The sequence below is a fragment of the Eleutherodactylus coqui genome, chromosome 13, assembly GCF_035609145.1.
Source record: "Eleutherodactylus coqui strain aEleCoq1 chromosome 13, aEleCoq1.hap1, whole genome shotgun sequence".
NCBI classification, from domain to species: domain Eukaryota; kingdom Metazoa; phylum Chordata; class Amphibia; order Anura; family Eleutherodactylidae; genus Eleutherodactylus; species Eleutherodactylus coqui.
In genome coordinates, this window is record NC_089849.1 from 122591230 (window position 1) to 122611487 (window position 20258).

Here is a 20258-nt window from a genome sequence, read left to right on the forward strand (position 1 = left end):
TGCGATCCACAGACGAGGCAACCTGCGACTTCCACCGTCACCCTTTCGCCTCCAATGGCGATGCTTGGTCTCTGGGCTACATGGTGAGAATGCAGACTTCCCATTACCACCCAGGAGCTGGCCAAGATGGCTGACGGGGCTTTAGGATTGTAGTCAGACAGTTTCTGGGATGTGGTTGGGGCCACACAACGACTTGACAGCAATAGGGGTTTCACAACCGTTGTGAAACCCCTATTGCTGTCAAGTCGTTGTGTGGCCCCAACCACATCCCAGAAACTGTCTGACTACAATCCTAAAGCCCCGTCAGCCATCTTGGCCAGCTCCTGGGTGGTAATGGGAAGTCTGCATTCTCATTAAAGGGGTCGTTAGAATTCTAGTAAAATCCGTTCCCCATGGAGTAACCTAAACCGGCATTTACTCGCCTCTCCTCTCTCCCGCCATGTCCAGTGCCGGCCTGCAGTCCCGCCGTGTTTACAGGCGCTGCAGCCAATCACAGATCGGTGATCTATCGCTGAGCTCTGTTATTGGCCACAACGCCTGTGACCTCCCGTAAATGTGCCGTCAGGGAGACTCGAAGTCGTGGCGTGGGACGGTGCGGAGGAGCCGAGTATAAGCCTATTTGTTATGTTACTGCTTGGGGAATGGGTTTTACACAGGAGCTACAATGTGGACCCCCTTTAGGTTTTGTGGTGGGACGACTGTGGTGTCAGCGGTCCTCTCTAATCAGAATATGTTGGCTTCAGAGGAAGGCCGAGCTTTCTACAGACGGTGCAAAATGGAGGTTTTGTTTGAACAGCCTTTTGGCATTTATTCCGTCAGTGTGTGCGCCTCCTACAGGTCAGTCTGGAGAGGGAAAGTTTCGCTTATTTACGTAATCCTCCGGTCCTGCCAACCAAGATGGCGGCACCACTTCTCTGACTACCTGGTGCTCGCTGTGTAGAGCATGTAGTGGTAGTCGGAGTCTACAAGCTGCTCACATGGGCGTCACTGGTCAACCAGAGCAGGTGTAGTGTCTGACTACTGATGCACCAGGTAGTCAGAGAAGCCACGCCACCATCTTGGTTTATCTGGGACTAAAGAGCCACTTTGGACCCTCAGGTAGACGGGATTCCAGGTGTCGCGTGTTGTCAGCAGCGTGCGGGAGGGTTGGCCGGAGTGAGCGCTCCCCGTGCATCCTGAAGATGCTCAGCATGGGCTGTTGGCCGCCATGTTTCCTCCTGTCCGCACAAGCGATGTGACCTGACACGGAGATATTGTTTGTGACCAGCAGGTCCGCTGATGAACCACACGTGACTTGTGGCGGGGTTTCTTAGAAAGCGGTCTTTGTTCCAGATATCCTTAGGACAACCGTATCCCGCAGCAACATCAGGTAGGTGGTGCTCAGTAGTCGCTTGTATACCTTGAGGGTCTTGCTGTACATTCAGTCATTAAGGGTGGTCTGCATGCGTGTTTTTGTACATTTTAGGGTAGAAGTATGACCACCATTAAGGCTGAATGTGTAGATAAGATGATTCTGTGGAAGTTTAAGGAGGAGCGGACCGCTGCGGACATCGCCCCAGGTGAGCCTCGATACATCCTACCACCCAAGAATCCCTAGTACAGAGGACACCTCTCCAGATAGTCCCGTTGCCCCTCCATCCTACAGGTGGTGGGGTTTCCAGCTGCCCCTTCTGTTGTTATCTTTATAGGTTGTTGTGTAGCCCAGTAGGTAAATGTATGAATAAATGGACAAGTGGGTGGTACCCACAGCCAAGTGTCACGGGGCCTGAGCTGCTCTGTCCATGTCTGGTCGATGTGAACAGTATTCGAGCCGCTCTGTGTCCTCTCACCATGTCCTCTCCTGGGACCTCACGGCCACAAGGTAGAGCACACAGGTACGGGCGCAGGTAACGTCTTCTTCAGACCCACAATAAAATGTCCACACTCCTATACAAATTGGGCTGGTGCTGCCAGAGACGGGTTAGCAAAGACCTGCTGCCAATACTGGAGCGTCCTAGTGAAATAATACAATATAGAATCGCATTTCATCTGACCTAGAAAGCGTCTCATAGAGGAATCCTTCCCCTGCAGAAAGAGATCAAAGTGGAACGGTTAATCTTATGGGGTTGTAATATTCAGTTTCACCAGTAGACGTCACCCTAGTCCTGCTTTCCTCAATTAAAGGGGCTGTCTGCCCTCCTCTTCCCTGATGACCCATCCTCTGCATAGGGGTTTAGTAGTTGATGGATGGGGGCTCCTTGCTTGGGACCCCATCCCTCAGCTGATTATCCGTCCCACGGTCAGTGCAGTAGACCGTACGTTGTCGACGGCACAGGAAGTGCGGGTACCGGCTTCACTTTCCCTGAAATCAGTGGGAGCGCCGCGCTGCTACTTCACTTCCTGTGCTGACCGCTGATGACGGCGTCCGGTCTGCCGCACTGACAGCGGGATGAACGATCAGCTGATAGACTGGAGACCCAAGCGGCAGACCCGTGTCGTCTCATTACTACAGTTCGATGGCTGCGGATCTCCCCCACAAAAAAGGAACGGGTTCTAATAAGATTACATAACATGAATCCATAAGGAGGAGATCGGTCAGTAAGTCGTCTCCTGCCGCTACATCATCCAGCTTACTGGCGGCCGCTCCAGCGAAAGACACCAGCTAACAATAATGGCTGTTCTTCCCTTCGTCATGAAGTAGGTTGTGTAGAAGTAACAAATCTTCACTCCTCACCTCGGTGCATTTATAATATGAAGGAATGAAGTTCATGGGTAATTCTTCGTTACATTAATTGGAACTTCATATCCGGCTTGTCTGGCACCAGCGTGTCCAAGGAGGGCGGCTTTACTTTTCGTTTCGAGCAGTACTAAAGTCTTGTAGGTGTCAGAGGTTATCACATAGAAATGCCTGTATATATCTGCCCCCCTCCATGTATATGAAATATCCGGGGCTATTAGATATGGCGCGGCCCCCGCTCGGGGTGTTCTCCTTTACCAGAGGAGTCTGCCATCTCCAAGCGTTGCTTGCCCAATACTATACAGAAGGACAATAAAACGCACCATTGGTCGGGTTCCTTCCTTCCCGGCCGCGCTTCCAGCTTTGTCTTGTGCCAAGTAATGGGCAAAAAAAAGATTTCAAAACCATCGTTTGACATCTTAAAATTCCTTGTAAAATACTGGCGAGCGTCTAGAGGACTGTCCAATGACCGCCGCTGCATCAGCTAGAGGCATCCTAAAGGGTCCCTGCTTACCAGAGGTCCCATCATGGACAGAGAACACACACTAAGCACCAGCTGGGAAGAACAGTGATGGGACATAATAATAGAACCGAGTCCGAAAACCTTCATAAAATGCTACTAATAATAAAAGAGGCAGATTGTCCGATATGGCTGTGTCCGTCGTCTGGTGTCGTCCGTCTGCCTGTAGGGTGTACTCAATAGGTATACAGTCGATGGGTATTTATGATATCCCACTCTGCACTCCAGGAACCCCTTTGGAGTTTTATCTCTACTGGCTACTGAGATGTTGGGTCGTTGGTCCCACATATTGTAGTCGGCAGGGGCGTTCTAGGACGTGTATGACAGATCTGGTTGTACAATGTAAAGGGTGCTTAATATTAGAAGATTTCCATTTGCTACTTCATAGAGGTTGCACCATCCCCCAGCTGACCAGATACTTTTCAGTGATGCGGTCCTTCTATGTGTGCATATTGGCATCTTAAGGATAATCTCTTGGAATTGGGGATCCTTCAGCAATATCTTCCAGCACTTGTTGGAAGTGGATCCAAGTAGTCCCACCTGGGACTTGTATGTTGCCTGGAGTCTGAGGTCCCCTTCTGCCAGTATAAGGCATCCCGCTCAACGGAGGCATCTTGTATATTTCTAATACTTGTAACAACTTCCATGTATTCAGTCACGGAGTGTGTGTTTCCTACAGATGTGGCCAAAAAAAAGTGTCTTGGTTCCGATAATCCACAGGAAAACCATCAGACCCCTCAGGAGTGTCAGGTGGGTGGAGCTCTACCGCCCCGTCTTCATGTATACCGTGTATATGCGGTGAAGCTATATAAAGTTGGGTTTGTAATTTTCAGGGTAGAAGAATGACCAACGTAAGAGTTCAGTGTGCAGACGAGATGGGTCTTCTGAAGTGTAAGAAGCAGACCACGGCAGGTAGGTACACGGGACCAGAAGACTCAGTACCATCCACACACTTTGTATTCAGCCGCTGGGTGTTTTCTACAGATTCCTCCAGTGTGATGAGGACCCCCGAGAGGCCCCCCTGTCCAAAGAAGACCCAGAGGATGAGGAAACCCATCAAGGTATAGATTTGTGTGTCAATTAAAAAAAAACACATCTTAAAGACACTCTGTCACCTACTTTTAGTTCTATGAGCTAGCTGGGCTGACGGTAGGTGCCTGCTGAGTCCGCGGATGGAAGTGTTATACCGTGTCTCCCCAAAAATAAGACACCCCCTGAAAATAAGACACCCCCTGAAATTTGCAGAAGTCCCAAATATAAGGCACCCCCAATAGTAAGGCATAGTAAAGTGTGCAGGCAAGTCAAGAGGCCTGTCCCCTGCTGCCATCCCCGTTGTCTCCTACCTCCAGATGTATAGGTAGATCTGCAGACAGTCTGCTGTTATCCTGTCCCTGCTGTGCTGTACGAGTGTGCTGTTGTGAGCTCCCCTTGCTGGCTGGAAACATCCATACTGTACATTCTGTTCCTGCTGTACATGTCTGCTGTGATGAGCTCCCCCTGGTGGCCGGAAGCTGCAATACCATCCCTGCTTACAAGTGGTACAGGAACTTCTGTCTGCAGACAGGTACGTTACTTTACAGCCCTTATTTTTTTATGGCTCTGTGTGTGAGTCAGGCAACCTGTGTGTGATTCTTAAGGCTGGGTTCTCACAGAGCGTATTTCCAGCGGAAATCTTGCAGTTTGGCCACAGCAATAAACAGCGAGATTTCCGCCGGGAAAGCGCTGCTTCAAAACCCACGGCACTCAGCCGCTTGTCTTGAAGCGACCTGGCTGCACGCTTTTCAGTTTCTGTGGCCGGTGAATCCGCACCACAACACCGGCTTCTCCCAGCTTTGCCGTGACAAATTTGCTGTCCCATGTGGACGAGATTTCTGAGAAATTTCGTCCACAAAACTGGCCAATTGAGGGATTAGCGGCCACAGACGGATTTGGCGTGGCGAAATAAGACACCCCCTGAAAATAAGACGTAGCGCATATTTGGGAGCAAAAATTAATATAAGACACGTCTTATTTTCGGGGAAACAGGGTACTTGCCTCCCCCCCATCTCCTCCTCCCCCCGGTGTCAGTGCTAGAAGCCACCTCTCAGTGCAACGAGTAGCGCTGCCAAGTAGTCCGCCAGTTTTCGAATACTTCCCGACGCATTGGATTGTGTGCGTGGGGTCATGTGATTTATCTGTCACCTGACCCTCCATGACGCTGAACAGGAAGGAGTCTGTACTACACCCCGGTCCCAGAAACTATTAGTGATTGCAGCTGTATTTCGGTCATGTCATCGGTCGTGGTTTATATAAATTACCGCCGTGCCACCACCCTGGACGAAGGCCTATACGCCTGACACCATGTTGTGAGGCACCCCACACAACTGAGGGAAAGGAAAATCCTACTGATGACCCGTCCTGAGGATAGTTGATCAGCTGGGATCTGCCGCTCGGGACCCCACGATCAGCTGATTGTGCGCCTGCTGACCGTGCCGCAGTTACACAGAAGTAGGAAAAGCCTCAGCTCCGACCTCTGTGAAGTAGTCGCGCTTGTAACTGCGGGCTAGGGTCCCATTGAAATCAATGCCTGCAGTTACAAGCACCGGCCACTACACAGAGGGGGCGGAGCAGAGACTTCCACTCGGACCTCTTGTATTTGTGCGTCTGCTGACAGCACCGCAGTCAGCTGATCGGTCAGGATCCTGAGCAGCAGACCCCAGCCGATCAACTATTTATTACCTATCTATAGGATATGTCATCAGTAGTATTATTCCTGGGAATCCCCCTTTAAGTATTTCTCCCTTATTCTATTTTTGGACTATCTTTTTATATGGTCTGCACTTGAATCGCTCTTCTATGTATGTTGAGCTGGTTGTCCATGATGGAATTACATTTTGGAGCGCAGAGGGTATCCCTCCATGGTCACCGGTGCCGGGCTCCTGCATCACCAGTGCTGTTAGATGACACTAGCCATTGTTGATCCGCCTGGCTAGTAACCTGTGACTTCTAACCCGCCTCACAAACCCTTCTTTTACTGTGAAACTTTTAGTCTGAAATTCTGCGATTTGGGAAAGTGGAGACGAGGGTGGAAGCTGAAGAGGAGGAGCGCTGCCCACGTGGAGACCTTTACTGCAAGGAGGAAAAATTCTTGTTGCATTTTAGGACGGGTGAGTCTAACTGGATTGTCCTCGTTGGTCCCGCCAGTGTTAGTCCCTATTCATCATGTCAATGACCGCATCATGGGTACAAGTATGCCGGCCAAACTCCCCCGAAACTAGGTAAGAGTATAGAGATGCTCACCGACCCTCGAGTCTAGTGCCTTAATTGGAGAGAAGAGGCGAAGGGAACCCATGAAAACTGTCCCAGAGGACCAAGTTACTGAGAAGTGGCACGAGGGGCTGGGAGAGGAAGATGTGAGCAAGTCTATAATCCCATCCCAAAAGTCTAGTAATGTGAGGAGGCCAATACATTTTAGATGCTCAGAGTATGGAATCCACATCGAGGGAAAGGGGAATGTGTTTATTAAGGGGGTGCTCTGGTGATGGGATGTTTCTCTCAGTCTTTGCCCATCCACTGATCTTCAGACTGGGGGGACCCGTGCCCCCCCCCCATCTCACAGTTCAGCATGCCCCCCCCATCTCACAGTTCAGCATGCCCCCCCATCCCACAGTTCAGCATGCCCCCCCATCCCACAGTTCAGCATGCCCCCCCATCCCACAGTTCAGCATGCCCCCCCATCTCACAGTTCAGCATGCATTGTCCCATTTCTGTAGGTGGAATGGAGCCATTGGAGTTTTTTTGGTTGTTTGGTTGACTTCTTTCTCTGGGACTGCAGACGGAGCTTTAAAGAAAAAAACAATAATAATGTCTTGATGTGGAGACAGGCCCGGATGTTTCAGTGACGGGACCCTGGCAGCGCGTAGTTACATACAGAGTAGCACTGACCGCTTTGTCTTCTACCTTCCTGCTTCCTGGCTGTATACATTTATATGTAAGATTTCCCACCCCCTGATCCGTAACCCATCGCTTCTTCTCAGTTGTTCATGGGATGCCATCTCCCGACTTGTAGTGCGGCGCTCCACCTCACAGGGGGACAACCGGCACCATTTTTAATCCCCTTCAATTGCAAGAAATACATTGATTTAAAAAAAAAAAAACTCTTACGTTTTTTTCAGTGCGGCAAAACTGCAAACGATGTTCTAGGTTTTTTGTGGTGCTGGTTCCATCCTGGTTTCTGTCTTTTCTGTATCCAGGACGGCACCCTAGGGCAGTATTCACAACAGACTTTGATCTCCGTCTCACATAGTTTGCATACCTGTCAGTCTTTTAGGCTGGGTTCCCGCGGTTTGGCTGCAGTGAAAAACCACGAGATTTCCGCCAGGAGAACCGCTGCTTCAAAACCCGCGGCAGTTTTGAAGCGGCCCGGCCGCTCGCTCTTCTGCTGCGGCTGGCGCTCCCATAGAGGAGAGCGCGGCCGCAGCGGGGGAAAAAAAATGAACATGCTGCGGTCAACAAATCCGCGCCGCAGCGGCAGCTTCTGCCGGCTTAGCCGCAGCTGATTTGCCGTCCCGTGTCGACGAGATTTCTGAGAAATCTTGTCCACATGGCGGGCTATTCCCGGGATTAGCGGCCGCAGGCGGATTTGCCGCGGTGAAAATCCGCACGGAACTTCTGCGGCAAATCTGCCCCGTGTGAACCCAGCCTTACACTGAACAGAAAAGCGCGGTCTTCAAAGTCACAAAACATAATGTAACAAGAGCCTTGGCCCCAAGGCTCTCGCGCAGCCACCGGGGGGCGCCATCTCCAGTGTGTTCAGCTGGTGTGTGTCTCCTACAGATGGATACAGTAAGAAGAATATACCAGAGAGATGGCTGCAGGATTCCACAGAAGACAGCTGCATTGTACCGCAGGAGGACCAGGTAGATGAAATACAAGTACTGCAGTATATAGTACGCGCAATTTAAGTTCCCTGGAAAAAAAAATGTAAAAAAACAAAATTAATAATTTTTAAAAAATATATTAAAAGTTCACGCCCCCCCGCTTCCCATTTTTTATATTGTGTATCATTTAGTATCCAGTTTGTAAAAGTCTGAACTATGAAAACATTGCGCTATTTATGTCAGAATCGCTCTTTTCGGCACATTCAGTCTCTCAAAAAAATTGCATAAAAAGTGATCAAAAAGTCATGTGTGCCCCAAAACGATCCATTAAAACTACAGCTTGCCCTGGAAAAAACTAGTTCTCACACAGCCAAATACATGAAGAATGGCGCTGGATTCCTGCTCTGTGGGCGTTAGCTCAGTAGAGCAAACATGACCGATTTATTGTTCACATGCCAATTATAGAAAAACAATCAGACTGCATTTAATTAGTGATGTAACCCAGGTCCTTCCAAAGGGTTAATGCTTCATGGTTTTCTTGTGATTGTAACGTCCTTCACTTATGTGTTTTTCTTCCCCCCCCCCCCCCCCCCCCCCCGCTCCTGTTCCCCCACTTCTGTAAACTTTTCAGGCCCTAAACCTGACTTCTTATGAAAAGAACATTCTGCAGTCGAAGGTAGAGAAGAGCACTTACCGTCCAGGTAGGTAATGACCATTAAGTGCATCAGGCTGCTTTCACGCGGCTGAGAAAATAGCGCATCACAGTACGGGAAAAAATGCCCTATTTTTGGGCGTTCCCTCAGAACGCCTGGTCCATTGCTTTCAGTACGGCCGGGAAACGCATGGCACAGCATGGCACACAATGCAAACCATGGGAAATACTTGCTGATCCTCCGGTGCGGCTGAAGATCGCTACTTCCCTGAAGTGATGCAAGGCGTTTTTTGACACACCAATTGCCTGCTGTCCGCAGGGAGTTGCAGGTTGGGTTGGCGAGTATGACATCAGCCAGAGTTTCGCGGCCGGCATCGCACTTGGCCATGTGAAATTAGCTGTAGACCTTTTATTTATCTTTTCACCCAAGCTGTGCCCCCACTTGGTCTTGTCTGCAGTCTAATGCTGCTGTGATTAAGAGGGTTCACCTGCTATCCACTGTATAGCGAATATGGCATAGCTGGGAGTCCGACTGCTGGGTCCCCTGGTGATCCCAAGATCTGAGTGCCCCATGGGAAGGAAGCGGTGGTTACGCATGTGACTCCATTCACATGGAGGATTTGGGGTACATAGATCTCAGGATCGCCGATGATCCCAGGAGTCAGATCCCCACCAATCCAACACTTATCCCCTATCTGGTGGATGGGAAATAAATGTCATTACTGGGAAAAACCTTTTTAGAATTGGCTCACGTGTGGGGAAAAGGCCATGAATGTTGCCACTCCTAGCTCAACCACCATCATAGTGGGGGAACCATCTGGCAGCCCAAATGTAGACTGCAATACCAAGTAATGTCACAATGCAGTCTGCTCGTGGAATCTGCTGTGCTTGAACGGTCAGTGACACCGATCGATCTGTCTATAAACGGGGTGGTGGTTTTTACAAGGAAAGCTCTGACTACTAGACCAGAGCGGCTACTAGACTGTCACATCACACTTGGCTTTACTAATCCTTCCAATGATGGGTTCTTGCTGAGTTTGATTAGGTTCATTCATGGGATGCTGAGAAATGAGCTTCGACTACAACAGGCTGTGTATATTGGCACTGATCTCTACATTCTGTGTATTCTGCAGATGGGTTCAATAGCAGAGGTAGGACCGATTCTGATTGTTCAGAAGATTACAGCACCATGCCAGACTATCAGGTAGCTATCAAGCCGGGAGTGGCTGTAATACCATTACAATATCAGTTATGCAATCAAAACATTTTAAAGGGAATGACTAGTGATGAGCGAGCATTGCCCTTAGCGAGTACCTGCCCGCTCGAGAGAAAAGGTTCGGCTGCTGGCGGCGGGCAGGGAGCTGCGGGGGAGAGCGGGGAGCAACGGAGGGGAGATCTCTCCTTCCCCCCCCCCCCCCCCCCCCCCCCCCCCCCCCCCCGCGCTCACTGCCGCAACTCACCGCTCCCCCGCGCCGGCAGCCGAACCTTTTCTCTCGTGCGGGCAGGTACTCGCTAAGGGCAATGCTCGCTCATCTCTAGGAATGACCCATTATTAAATCAAGTTTTATGTTAAACCTATTTCATATATTTTCATTTTCCATGCTATCATCTACAGGGTTATTCCAAAGCACCTTCCTAATTTGAACTCCCGTTTAATGACTCTCCAATACAGGAATTTTGATATCAATCGAAGCAAACTCAAGTGTCATTCCATGTCAGCTGGTCTATTCGGGAGAGGGTTCCTGCTCGACCACCGGCCATTGTGCTGACATTTGTACAGAATGTTCCTCCACCGCCTGCATGACGTTCCGCAGTTTCAGCCGGGTGAGGCACTGGAGCCATTTGCATAAAAGTCGCTCTTCCCTCGCAGGTCGTTTCCAAAAAATCTCCCCGTTTGTGTGTCCGCTGTTCTTGATCTAAGTGAGCCAATTCACTGAAACTTGGTGGACTTAGTCAACCTGTTGTGTAGAATTCCCAGTGTTACAGGCCGGGCGCCCTATCTGTTGGTCTGTAGCTAAGAAGGTCCAAAGTGGCTGCTAAATGTTGTCACGATAAAATTATCCACAAGTTTAGGAACCTCTAACTTCTTAACATATAGCTTAAACACGCAGGGATTTGGCCAGGGGGCCGTACAAGGGCCGACCAAAGCCTCTTGTTCATTTGCATATTTACTGTTTTATCCTCCACCGAAATTGGTTAAAAAAAATAAAAAAATTTTTGCAAATTTTACCATTTTTTCCTACAGCTGTAACTTGAAAAGGACCCTTCCAATTATATTCTGCTTTGTGCCAGTAGACAGCAGGCTTTACTCTCTTTTCCTGTAGTTTGGACAGCGCCTCTGTGTATGGAGCCAAACTGATTGTAGCCGATTTCTCGTGTGTTGCGGGGTCTGTGGCGGCTATGTAAGAAGGTGCAAACAAAGGTGCCCATGGTTGGTGTTACCCTGTCCCAAAGGACATCCAAGGAGAGATACTGGGGGAACTAAGAGCACCCCAGCTAGAGAGAACTCAGGGTGTGCCAGACAAAAGAATACCGAATACACACCATGAAAGGGATGAGTGTCTCCGGAACAGAGGCTGGCCTCCAAATGGGAAGAAAAGGATGTGACTCCTCAGTGGATGTTATTGACAGGCGGCACAAGGTGCAATGCCATGGCTCAAGTAGTTAAAAGGACCCAATTTTTCACACAGTAATACATTAAATGTCGTGTATCTACGCAAAGGGAAGCCATATTTGCCATAATTATGGTGTTCTCAAATTAAATGAAATTCTTCAACCGTTCGCTGTTTAGTTTCTAACGCGTCCCGATCTGTGAACCCGGGGCTCACACTCCGCTATGTCCTCAGGATCACTGCCTTCAGGGGCCTCCGTTCCAGGACCTTCTACAAAACGGCGCCATAAACAGTTTTTTGTGTTTTTTTTTTTTTATTCCATGTTGCTTCTGAAAACTTTATCCTTGTTAACTGGACCGTCTGTAACCATCAGTGTAACATTTTGGTGGACATGACCCTGTTGTACCCACTAGAAGCACCACTGTAAGCTGTGAACAGTTCTCTCACGTTGCGCAGCAGCCAGTGCTTCTGCTTCGGATCTTCTTGTCCATCTAGTCTGACACAGACACTCTTTACCGAGGTAAATTCTTCATTTTGGAAAAATTCAACACTTTTTGCTTGTTGGTTTCTGGGACGACTTGACCTTGTTTTTTTGACAGCGCCAATATTCCACTTTCTGCTTTTGAGCTGCTTTCGCCATTTTTTCTGAGACACCAACATTCTCCATCGTCTGCTGTATTGTCCAGCTTTCTGGAACTAGCGGTAAAATTAGTATTTTTTTTGTGACTCAGTGGACACTTGCAGCTATTCGTCCTTGAGCAATCAATAGTGATCCAGGCAGTCTTGACACTGTTTACTTTTACTTAGTCCTCCTAATTCCTCAGGGTTAAGGCCACCAACCGCTGCAATCTGTCTTCACTAATCGTTCCTTTTGCTCAGCCTTTAGTATTCCTTGTAACTACTTTTTGAAATTTTTAATGGAGAAATTCCAACAATGTCAAACTTTTGGTTCAGATTCTCTGAAATTTGCGTTTCTTCGGCTGGATCAGATCAGGCTGAAATGAAAGTTACTGGATCAGTTGTTTTTTTCTGCATGTTGGGCACACTTTCTGGCCAGGCTTTACGTTGACCTTTTGTCATTTTTTTTTTCAACTGATCGTCTGAGGTCAGATCAATTAACGGAAAGGATTGCCGCACGATTTTTGTAAAAAGTAAAATTCTTGTAAAAGCAGAGCTTCGTGACATATACGGACATTTCCATCAATCTGTAGTCCACTTTGTCAACCAATCAAATGTTCTGCCCTGGAGAAAATTCACTAATTGGTTTTAGGCATCAAGTGGCAAGTCGACTTCTCAAAACTGCCAATGCTGCATTGAGCTGGTTGTCTTCGTTACCGTCCGGCTGAATGAAGTAAACTGCATCACACTGTGATGTTCAGCCGATAACCTCCTATAGGAATAGTGTGGACTGGATTTACAAAGCCACATAAACAATCCTCAGACCGTTACCAGCGAACATTCACGTCTCGCTCATCACTATGTAATACTGCGGCCTTCATCACACGACTTTAACTGAATTATTTTCCCTTTAAGTGGAAAGACCCCAACGTGAAACGACAGGAACTGCTGGAGTAAAGCCGGCTCTGTCTAATGGAACAGAGCAACATATGCAAGATAGTTAATACAACGGAGGACAATGTGCGGCTACAAACGGACCGAGATAAGCCGGGGGCTTGGGCAGAAAAATGGCAAATGGAGTTCAATGTGGATAAATGTAAGGTTCTGCACATGGGCAGGAGAAACGGATGTCACCAATATACACTAAATGGGGTACTGCTAGAGAAAAGTGATATGGAAAAAGACCTGGGGGTACTTGTGGACTGTAGACTAAACTGGAGTAACCAATGCCAGTCAGCTGCTGCAAAGGCAAATAAAGTCTTGGGGTGCATTAAAAGAGGTATAGGGGCGAAGGATAAGAACATTATCCTCCCACTATATAAGGCACTTGTCAGGCCTCACATGGAATACTGCGCACAGTTCTGGTCACCGGTGCTCAGGAAAGATGTTACAGTAGTGGAGGGGGTTCAAAGAAGGGCAACTAAACTAATACATGGAATGACGGGCCTGGCATACCCAGAGAGGCATCAAAACTGGGATTATTCACCCCGCAAAAAAAGACGGCTAAGGGGTGATCAAATAACCATGTATAAATACATGAGGGGACAATACAAGGATCTCTCCCATGATCTGTTTACACCCAGGACCACGACGGTAACAAGAGGACATCCGCTACGATTAGAGGAAAGCAGGTTTCATCACCAACATAGAAGGGGTTCTTTACTGTAAGAGCAGTGAGACTGTGGAACTCTCTGCCTGAGGATGTGGTGATGGCAAAATCCATAGAGGAGTTTAAGAAGGGACTAGGTGTCTTTCTAGAGCGCTGTGATATTACAGGATATAAACCTTAAATACCAGCGGGGTTGTAGTTCCCGGTCTTACAGGCAGGTAGGAACAGTCAAAGGTTGGTCCAGGGATTATTCTGATTGCCATTATGGTGTCGGGAAGGAATTTTCTTCCCCCAAATGGGCTAATTGGCTTCTACCTCTTGTTTTTTTTTTGCCTTCCTCTGGATCAAGTAGGAGGTTAAAACAGGCTGAACCAGATGGACATTGTCTTCATTCAGCCTGACATACTATGTATAATATAATTGTGTCCTTTCAAGTTACAGCTAAAAAAAAAAAATTTGTTGCAACAACATTTAGCAGCCACTTTGGGCCCGTATTAGCCACAAACCAATGGATGGGGCGCCCGGCCTGTAACATTGTGAATTCGCTCACTTAGATCAAGAACAGCGGACACACAAACTTTGATATTTTTTTGAAACGACCTGCGAGGGAAGAGTGACTTTTATGCAAATGGCTCCAGTGCCTCACCCAGCTGAAGCTGCGGAACGTCATGCAGGCGGTGGAGGAACATTCTGTACAAATGTCAGCACAATGGCCGGTGGTCGAGCAGGAACCCTCTCCCGAATAGACCAGCTGACATGGAATGACCCCCAAAAAGTTTTGTTGCACAGCATCCAAAATGTTTTCCACCTCGGAGGAGATCAATGTGGCCCCCTTTATCACTTGACACGCATGGAGCCTGTAGTCAAGTTCATGCCGTACACATTGTAGCGGATCACGACTGACTGATGCAATGGCTTCTGGGATGCTGCGAATCATGGCGGGTGGTAGGTGGTGGGGGTGGGGCATGTAGACTCTAATCACAAGGTGTAAGGTTCAAGGAACGTGGAGGCCAAGGAAGAAGTTCATTGTCATCACCCCCTGCATGGCCAATCCATCTGTTTGGTAGTCGCCGCTCATCTCTGACTTCATTGTGATAATGAAGGGTGGAAGATGAGACCTGGGATCTCCTGTTCCGGTGCGGCAGAAGCCATATCTGTAGCGTCCAGGTCTAAACTCCCCGGGATCCTTTACTCATGGGAAAAGAGGGGCTGTAGATTCTCTACAGGTTATAGCACAGAACACATTCACCTTGGGACAGTTGTCCGTACGCTCCACGTGGACAGGTGGCTTTCTGCTCCCCCGCATTCTAAAGTTATGTTTGTTGGCCAAATGGTGGAAGGCGGCTTCATCACTAAACCCTAAAGACACCATGAGACCATCACTTTCCATTACAGTTAGCAGACTCTCACAGGAAGAAGAACATTGCCGCACTTTGTCGGCTGACTTCAGGGCCGGTAACAACGACCATCGGTGGGGATAACAACTCAAACGTTTGTGCAGAATCTTCCTCTCGCTCGGCGGCGGGACGTCCAATTCTCTGCTCGCTCTGATGGAGGATTTCTGAGCACTTGGTGTGATACTTGCACGGACGCTCCGCTCTTTCCATGCTGACTTGTGGACGGCCGGATGATTTTCACTTACAGATGCAGTCTTTTTCCTTAAAGTTGGAGTCCCACCTATGAGTTGTGCGCCCACCGGGGGATCTTTGTGCGAAAATGACATTGCACACTAATAAGGGAATTGTAGATGTGAAAATCAAGGACACAACGCTCTCCTGTCTTCGTTGGCAGCCATCTTGTCTCATATCTCCCCAGTGACGATGATGGAAGAATACAACTTTTTGGGCCACGCTTAGCAAAATCATCTAACAGTAAGACTGTCCTTGTTGTCCAACCAATCACAGTGCAGCTTTCATTTTACCTCAACATCTTGAGAGAAGAAAGCTGAGCTGTGATTGGTTGGGGTGGACGACACGGACCGTCTTACTTTTAGTTTTGCTAAATGAGACTTTTCCGTTTCCATTGATATCAAATGTCTGCATCTGAGTGTCATTAAATGGAAGTCGCATCGGGAAGATCATTTGTAACAAGCCGGTGTACTTAAAGGGACTCTTCCATCTATTTTCTTAGATATGAACAAGCTGCTGCATATCTGAGAAATATATGTATTCTTAAGATGGGGAGTTGATAATTTTTGAGAAGTCGGGCAATGTAAACTACTTCCTGTTCAGTGGCTTTAATTTCCTCTTGGTCTACGATGATGGCACAACAGAGAGGATCACTTGGCGTTCTCTGGCCAACAAGTAGTGCGAGGTGGTAGCAGCATAGGTGTGGTCACCCAATTCAATGTGTAGTGGCCCATATGGCCTCCCTTACAGTGTGGCTGCTGGAGGATGTGGCCTGGCGGAAGAAGCTCGGAGCCGTTAGAATCTGCTGGAGGGGTTCTTGGGACTTTCCAACTGTTAGCTGCACCTCCTGAACTCACATACAAGACCATTCCTGGAAGTGAGGTGTAAGATACAAGACCCCTCTACATGTGCTGGCATAGAAGACCCCGATCTCCCCGCTGCTGTCCTGTGCGTTCATAGTGCAAGGAGCTTCTAGTTCTACTAGAAACGCCTCCGTCACTATTACAGGCTGTAGGTTCGCCATAGATTGGGCTCTTCTGTTTAGTCATCACACTGCCGTTACAATAGAGCTGTATGGCTGATTACATTGTTATCACCTTGTTATATGGGGTAATGCACTTGTGTGTCCTCCTGCTGCTGTATTCAGCCTCGGGCATCCTGCGAAAGTGTAGGAAATCATGTCCAGGTAGCTTCTCATACAGACTAGATACGCCTGGCGCTACCGGGTGAACCCGCTGCCAGCCTTGACTAGATGGATTTGCCGCCAGCCTTGCAATGGAGGAGGCAGGTTGATAATGTCTGCATGGCAGTTTTCCAGAGGGCTGTAGGTTGCTCTGGGCGTCCGAATGTGAGCGGGGCGACTGCTATATGTGGGCAACAGTCTGCAACCCCTGGATGCTATTATGTCCTTTAGAATGTGAGAGGTCAGTGATGAAATCCTCTGAAATGTGGGACCATGGCTTCTCTGAGATTGGGAGAGAAGGCCGTACATTAGGAGCGTTACATGGTTGTAAAGTTGCAGACATTACAGGTAGCTTATAAAGTCTTCTGCATCTCTGGGAAGAGGTGGCCACCAATAACTCTTGGAAGTCAACTGTCTCTTTTTTTTTTCCCCCCCTCTGGCTTACTGCTTCCTATGAGTCGGGTGGCTGCTGTTGACAGCGGCTCAGTCAAGTTGGCCGCCCCATTATCATGTTCAGAAGATAGAATTATAGGTTTTTCTAAAATTCTAACCTACGCAGATTAGAAATAATGTCCGAGTGTCTGGTCTGAATCATGAAAAAATAGGATTTATTATGCAGTGGTTGAATTTATACATCAAAGTTGTTTCCTCGCCGCGAAACAAAAAACAAGAGGCTCAGCCTTTCAATCCGTCCTTCCGAGTAACGTGATCACATGCTAAAACCCATATGACCACTGCAGCCAATCCCTGGCCGTAGACACTGAGGCCAGGGATTGGCTGCAGCAGTTGTCATCAATCTACCTGGAAGAGAGGAGGAGCGAAATGGGGGTCTTTTTTTTGTTTGTTTTTTTACCGCATGAAGCTGGGCATTATTAGTGATGGGAGGATTATTACTGGGTGGAAGCGTTAGCGGGCATTATATCAGTGTGGGGGCATAAGGGGGGATTTTACACTGGGGGCGTTAAGGTGGAATCTTACCGGGGGCATTATGTAACTGGGGGCACTAAGTTGGCACTGTTACAGTATTGGATGCTAAGGGGACTTCATTACTGTGCGTTCCATAAAGGGGTAGCACTGTTACTATGTGGCGGCACAAAGCCGACTAGGTAGGACAAAAACCATTGGCTTGGATCTGATGAATAGATTGTCCCTCTTCTGGTTCTTTGTCGGCAGCGCTGATCCGTGACACAGCGTTAGATCAGCGTGCAGCAACGGCGTAAACCGATGGCAGGTCGTGGCGGTGAGGGAGGCTCTTTCCTTTGACCAGGAGGTGGCAGCTGATGCCTATGCATGTGCCAACCGTTGGCCTGGTCTACGCTTCTGATCCATAATTGATTGATTTTTGTGCTTGGAGAAAGCTAAGGCTTCACATCTCCATTCACTGTATGATGGAAAATAGGTTTAGAATTGGCTGACTTCTCTATTTATGAAGGAGGCATCGTTAGAATTCTAGGAATGTCTCCGTGCATAAATCTTAACCCCGCGTATGCCGGCGTGTTACTGGTTTGTAAGTTTTACACTCCTCCTTGGCTAAAAATGTTCTGGAAACTATGTAGTGCGACCTCTACACGTGTGTGCACGTTTACTGTATGTAGTGTATATGACATTGGGATATATCCTTCTTTATGATGTTTATTATGTGCCACAACTAGGCAGATTGCTTAGGAGTTGGAACAGATGAGGCCACTTCACAAATCGACAGCGAAGAAGAGATGTTCCTGGCAGCTAACCGGAGTATTAAGGAGGAGGACGCCAATGAAGGCAAGTACAACACAGGTCCACGCCTGTACAAGCACTTTTATAGGGAGGTCTCTGGGACTCAAATATTGATGACCGGTCCTCAGGATAGATCGGCAATAGAGATCCTCACCAATCGGCAAATTGAAGTGATAGCGGCTCTGTCACGTCAGTCCATACAATGTATAACAGCAGTGCCTGATATTGCAGCTCCATTCACATTGAGCGGGACTGATGAACATCAGCTGATTGGTGGGGATCCCGAGTGGCGGACCACCGCCGAACAACTGCTGATGACCTATCCACTTGTACAAATAAAGTCGCAGCATGTTCTATGTTCGTGCGGCTTGTGCATGGACAGCTTCCATTGAACTCAGTGGAAGTTGTCCCACCCGTGGCCCATTCGCAATTGACATTGCGGTTAAGTGGCAGGCAACCCACGTCATCGCCTAGCGACAGTGCGGGAAAAACGCATTTGGAAAAAAATATGTACTGCGCGTGACCGACGGCGAGCTGCCATGGCCATACGCAATATTTAATATACAAGTTGCGCACGTTTGCCGACCAAGGACAGGGCCGGATTCCGCTAAAGGAACCCAATGCGGAATCTGAACCTGCCGCGTGAGAGGCCTTACAGCTGTTTAATTAGGGCTAGCAACATGCGTCTGATGTCATTTTACAGCTAAGATTCTTTAAAATGACACCAAAAGCCTGTTCATAGCACTTACAGAGCCGGAGCTGCAGCCGTTTGAAGTGGAGCTGGGAATACTGAATTTCCAGCTGTCATTTTTTAGTGTGTGCGTGCGCAGAGGAGAGGGGAAAGGGGGGGCCAGCCGCAACAGAGATGTTCTGTAATTCTTCTGTATAGCTCCCTAGAAGTAACAAATTCTTGTTCACATAACCTGCCCCCCCCCCCCCCCCCCATAAAGCAGAGCGCATATTTGTTTTCTGATTGGCACAGTCGTTGCTGACCGGGGCATCAAAGGCTTCGTGCCCATGGTAATGACTGACTCCACCAGCGGAATATCGCAACGGAGTCCATCATTGCGCCCCCCAAAGACCCCATACTCGCCTCTCCGGAGCCGCTGTAGCGTCCCGTCTGGCGGGCCGTCACACATGCGCAGTACACTCACTGCGTGACATGCCGGCAGTGCAGGATGATGCAGTGGGCGGGGACGCGTATTCACGCCATACTTCCGCTGTGCTACAGCGGAGGTATAGCGTGATGGCCAGCCTCCGTTGACTACAATGGAAGCCGGCTGCGCATATTCCTGCAGCAATTAGAGCATGCTGCGGAATTCTGCAGCGTGAACATTGAGCTGTTAGGTTCGATAGAACCTAGTAGCTGCGGCATAGCGCCACGAATTTCCGCCGCATAAAACGTGGCAGAAATCCGGCCGTGGGCATTAGCCCTAAATGTTTTTATAGAAAAAAAAATGTAAAAACTTTTTCCCCTTACACAAGGCTTTAACCCTTTCCAATCCACTGTCTGACCTCGGAAGACATTATGATTTAAAGTTCTACAGCTCCGATGTTGGAAGACGTCCGTCGGGGTTCTCTTACCGTATATTGCCAGCCTCTCTGCTGTCGGAGCCTATCCAATGTGTCACCTCATGCAGTACTGGCTTTAGCCAGCAGATAGCGCTGTTGTATAACCGCAGAAAAAGTGTAAACCCCCTAGGAAAACCGGCATACAAATTGGATTGGAAAGGGTTAAATATTGAAAAAATTAAAACAAGGGAAAAAACTCTCCACCTACAGTAATTGGTATCACCACATCCATCAAAATATGTACTATAAAATAATACATTTATCAAGCATGGAAAATTCCCTTAAAAAATGTAAAAAAAAAATCCAAAACAGCCAATTTATTATCATTTTTCTTCGACCCTTAAACATTTTTTTTTTCTTATTAAATTTTATATACGTCAAAATGGTTAAATAAAAACTTCAAGTTGTCCAACAAGAACAGTCCTGATACACCTCTGTGGACTGGAAAATAAAACTGCTGCGGTCCTGGAATGTGGCGTTACACGGAGGATGTTTGTAAGAAAAAAAAAATGGAAAAACTCGATTGCGCAAAACTGGTAAAACCGAATAAAACCTCTATAAATGTGGTGCTGT

At 48.2% G+C, this 20258-nt stretch overlaps 1 protein-coding gene across 1 annotated transcript in view; it reads left to right on the forward strand.

Annotated features, from left to right (window-relative positions):
- Positions 1 to 20258, forward strand: part of LOC136587444 (zinc finger protein 665-like) — a 49042-nt gene that overhangs the window by 24526 nt on the left and 4258 nt on the right. The window contains exons 7-16 of the mRNA XM_066586013.1: positions 1343 to 1369; positions 1466 to 1559; positions 3916 to 3986; positions 4070 to 4148; positions 4221 to 4297; positions 6265 to 6382; positions 8052 to 8134; positions 8727 to 8796; positions 9881 to 9951; positions 18050 to 18158. Of these exons, the coding sequence (XP_066442110.1) occupies positions 1343 to 1369; positions 1466 to 1559; positions 3916 to 3986; positions 4070 to 4148; positions 4221 to 4297; positions 6265 to 6382; positions 8052 to 8134; positions 8727 to 8796; positions 9881 to 9951; positions 18050 to 18158 (799 nt within the window). The remainder of the gene's footprint in view (positions 1 to 1342; positions 1370 to 1465; positions 1560 to 3915; positions 3987 to 4069; positions 4149 to 4220; positions 4298 to 6264; positions 6383 to 8051; positions 8135 to 8726; positions 8797 to 9880; positions 9952 to 18049; positions 18159 to 20258) is intronic.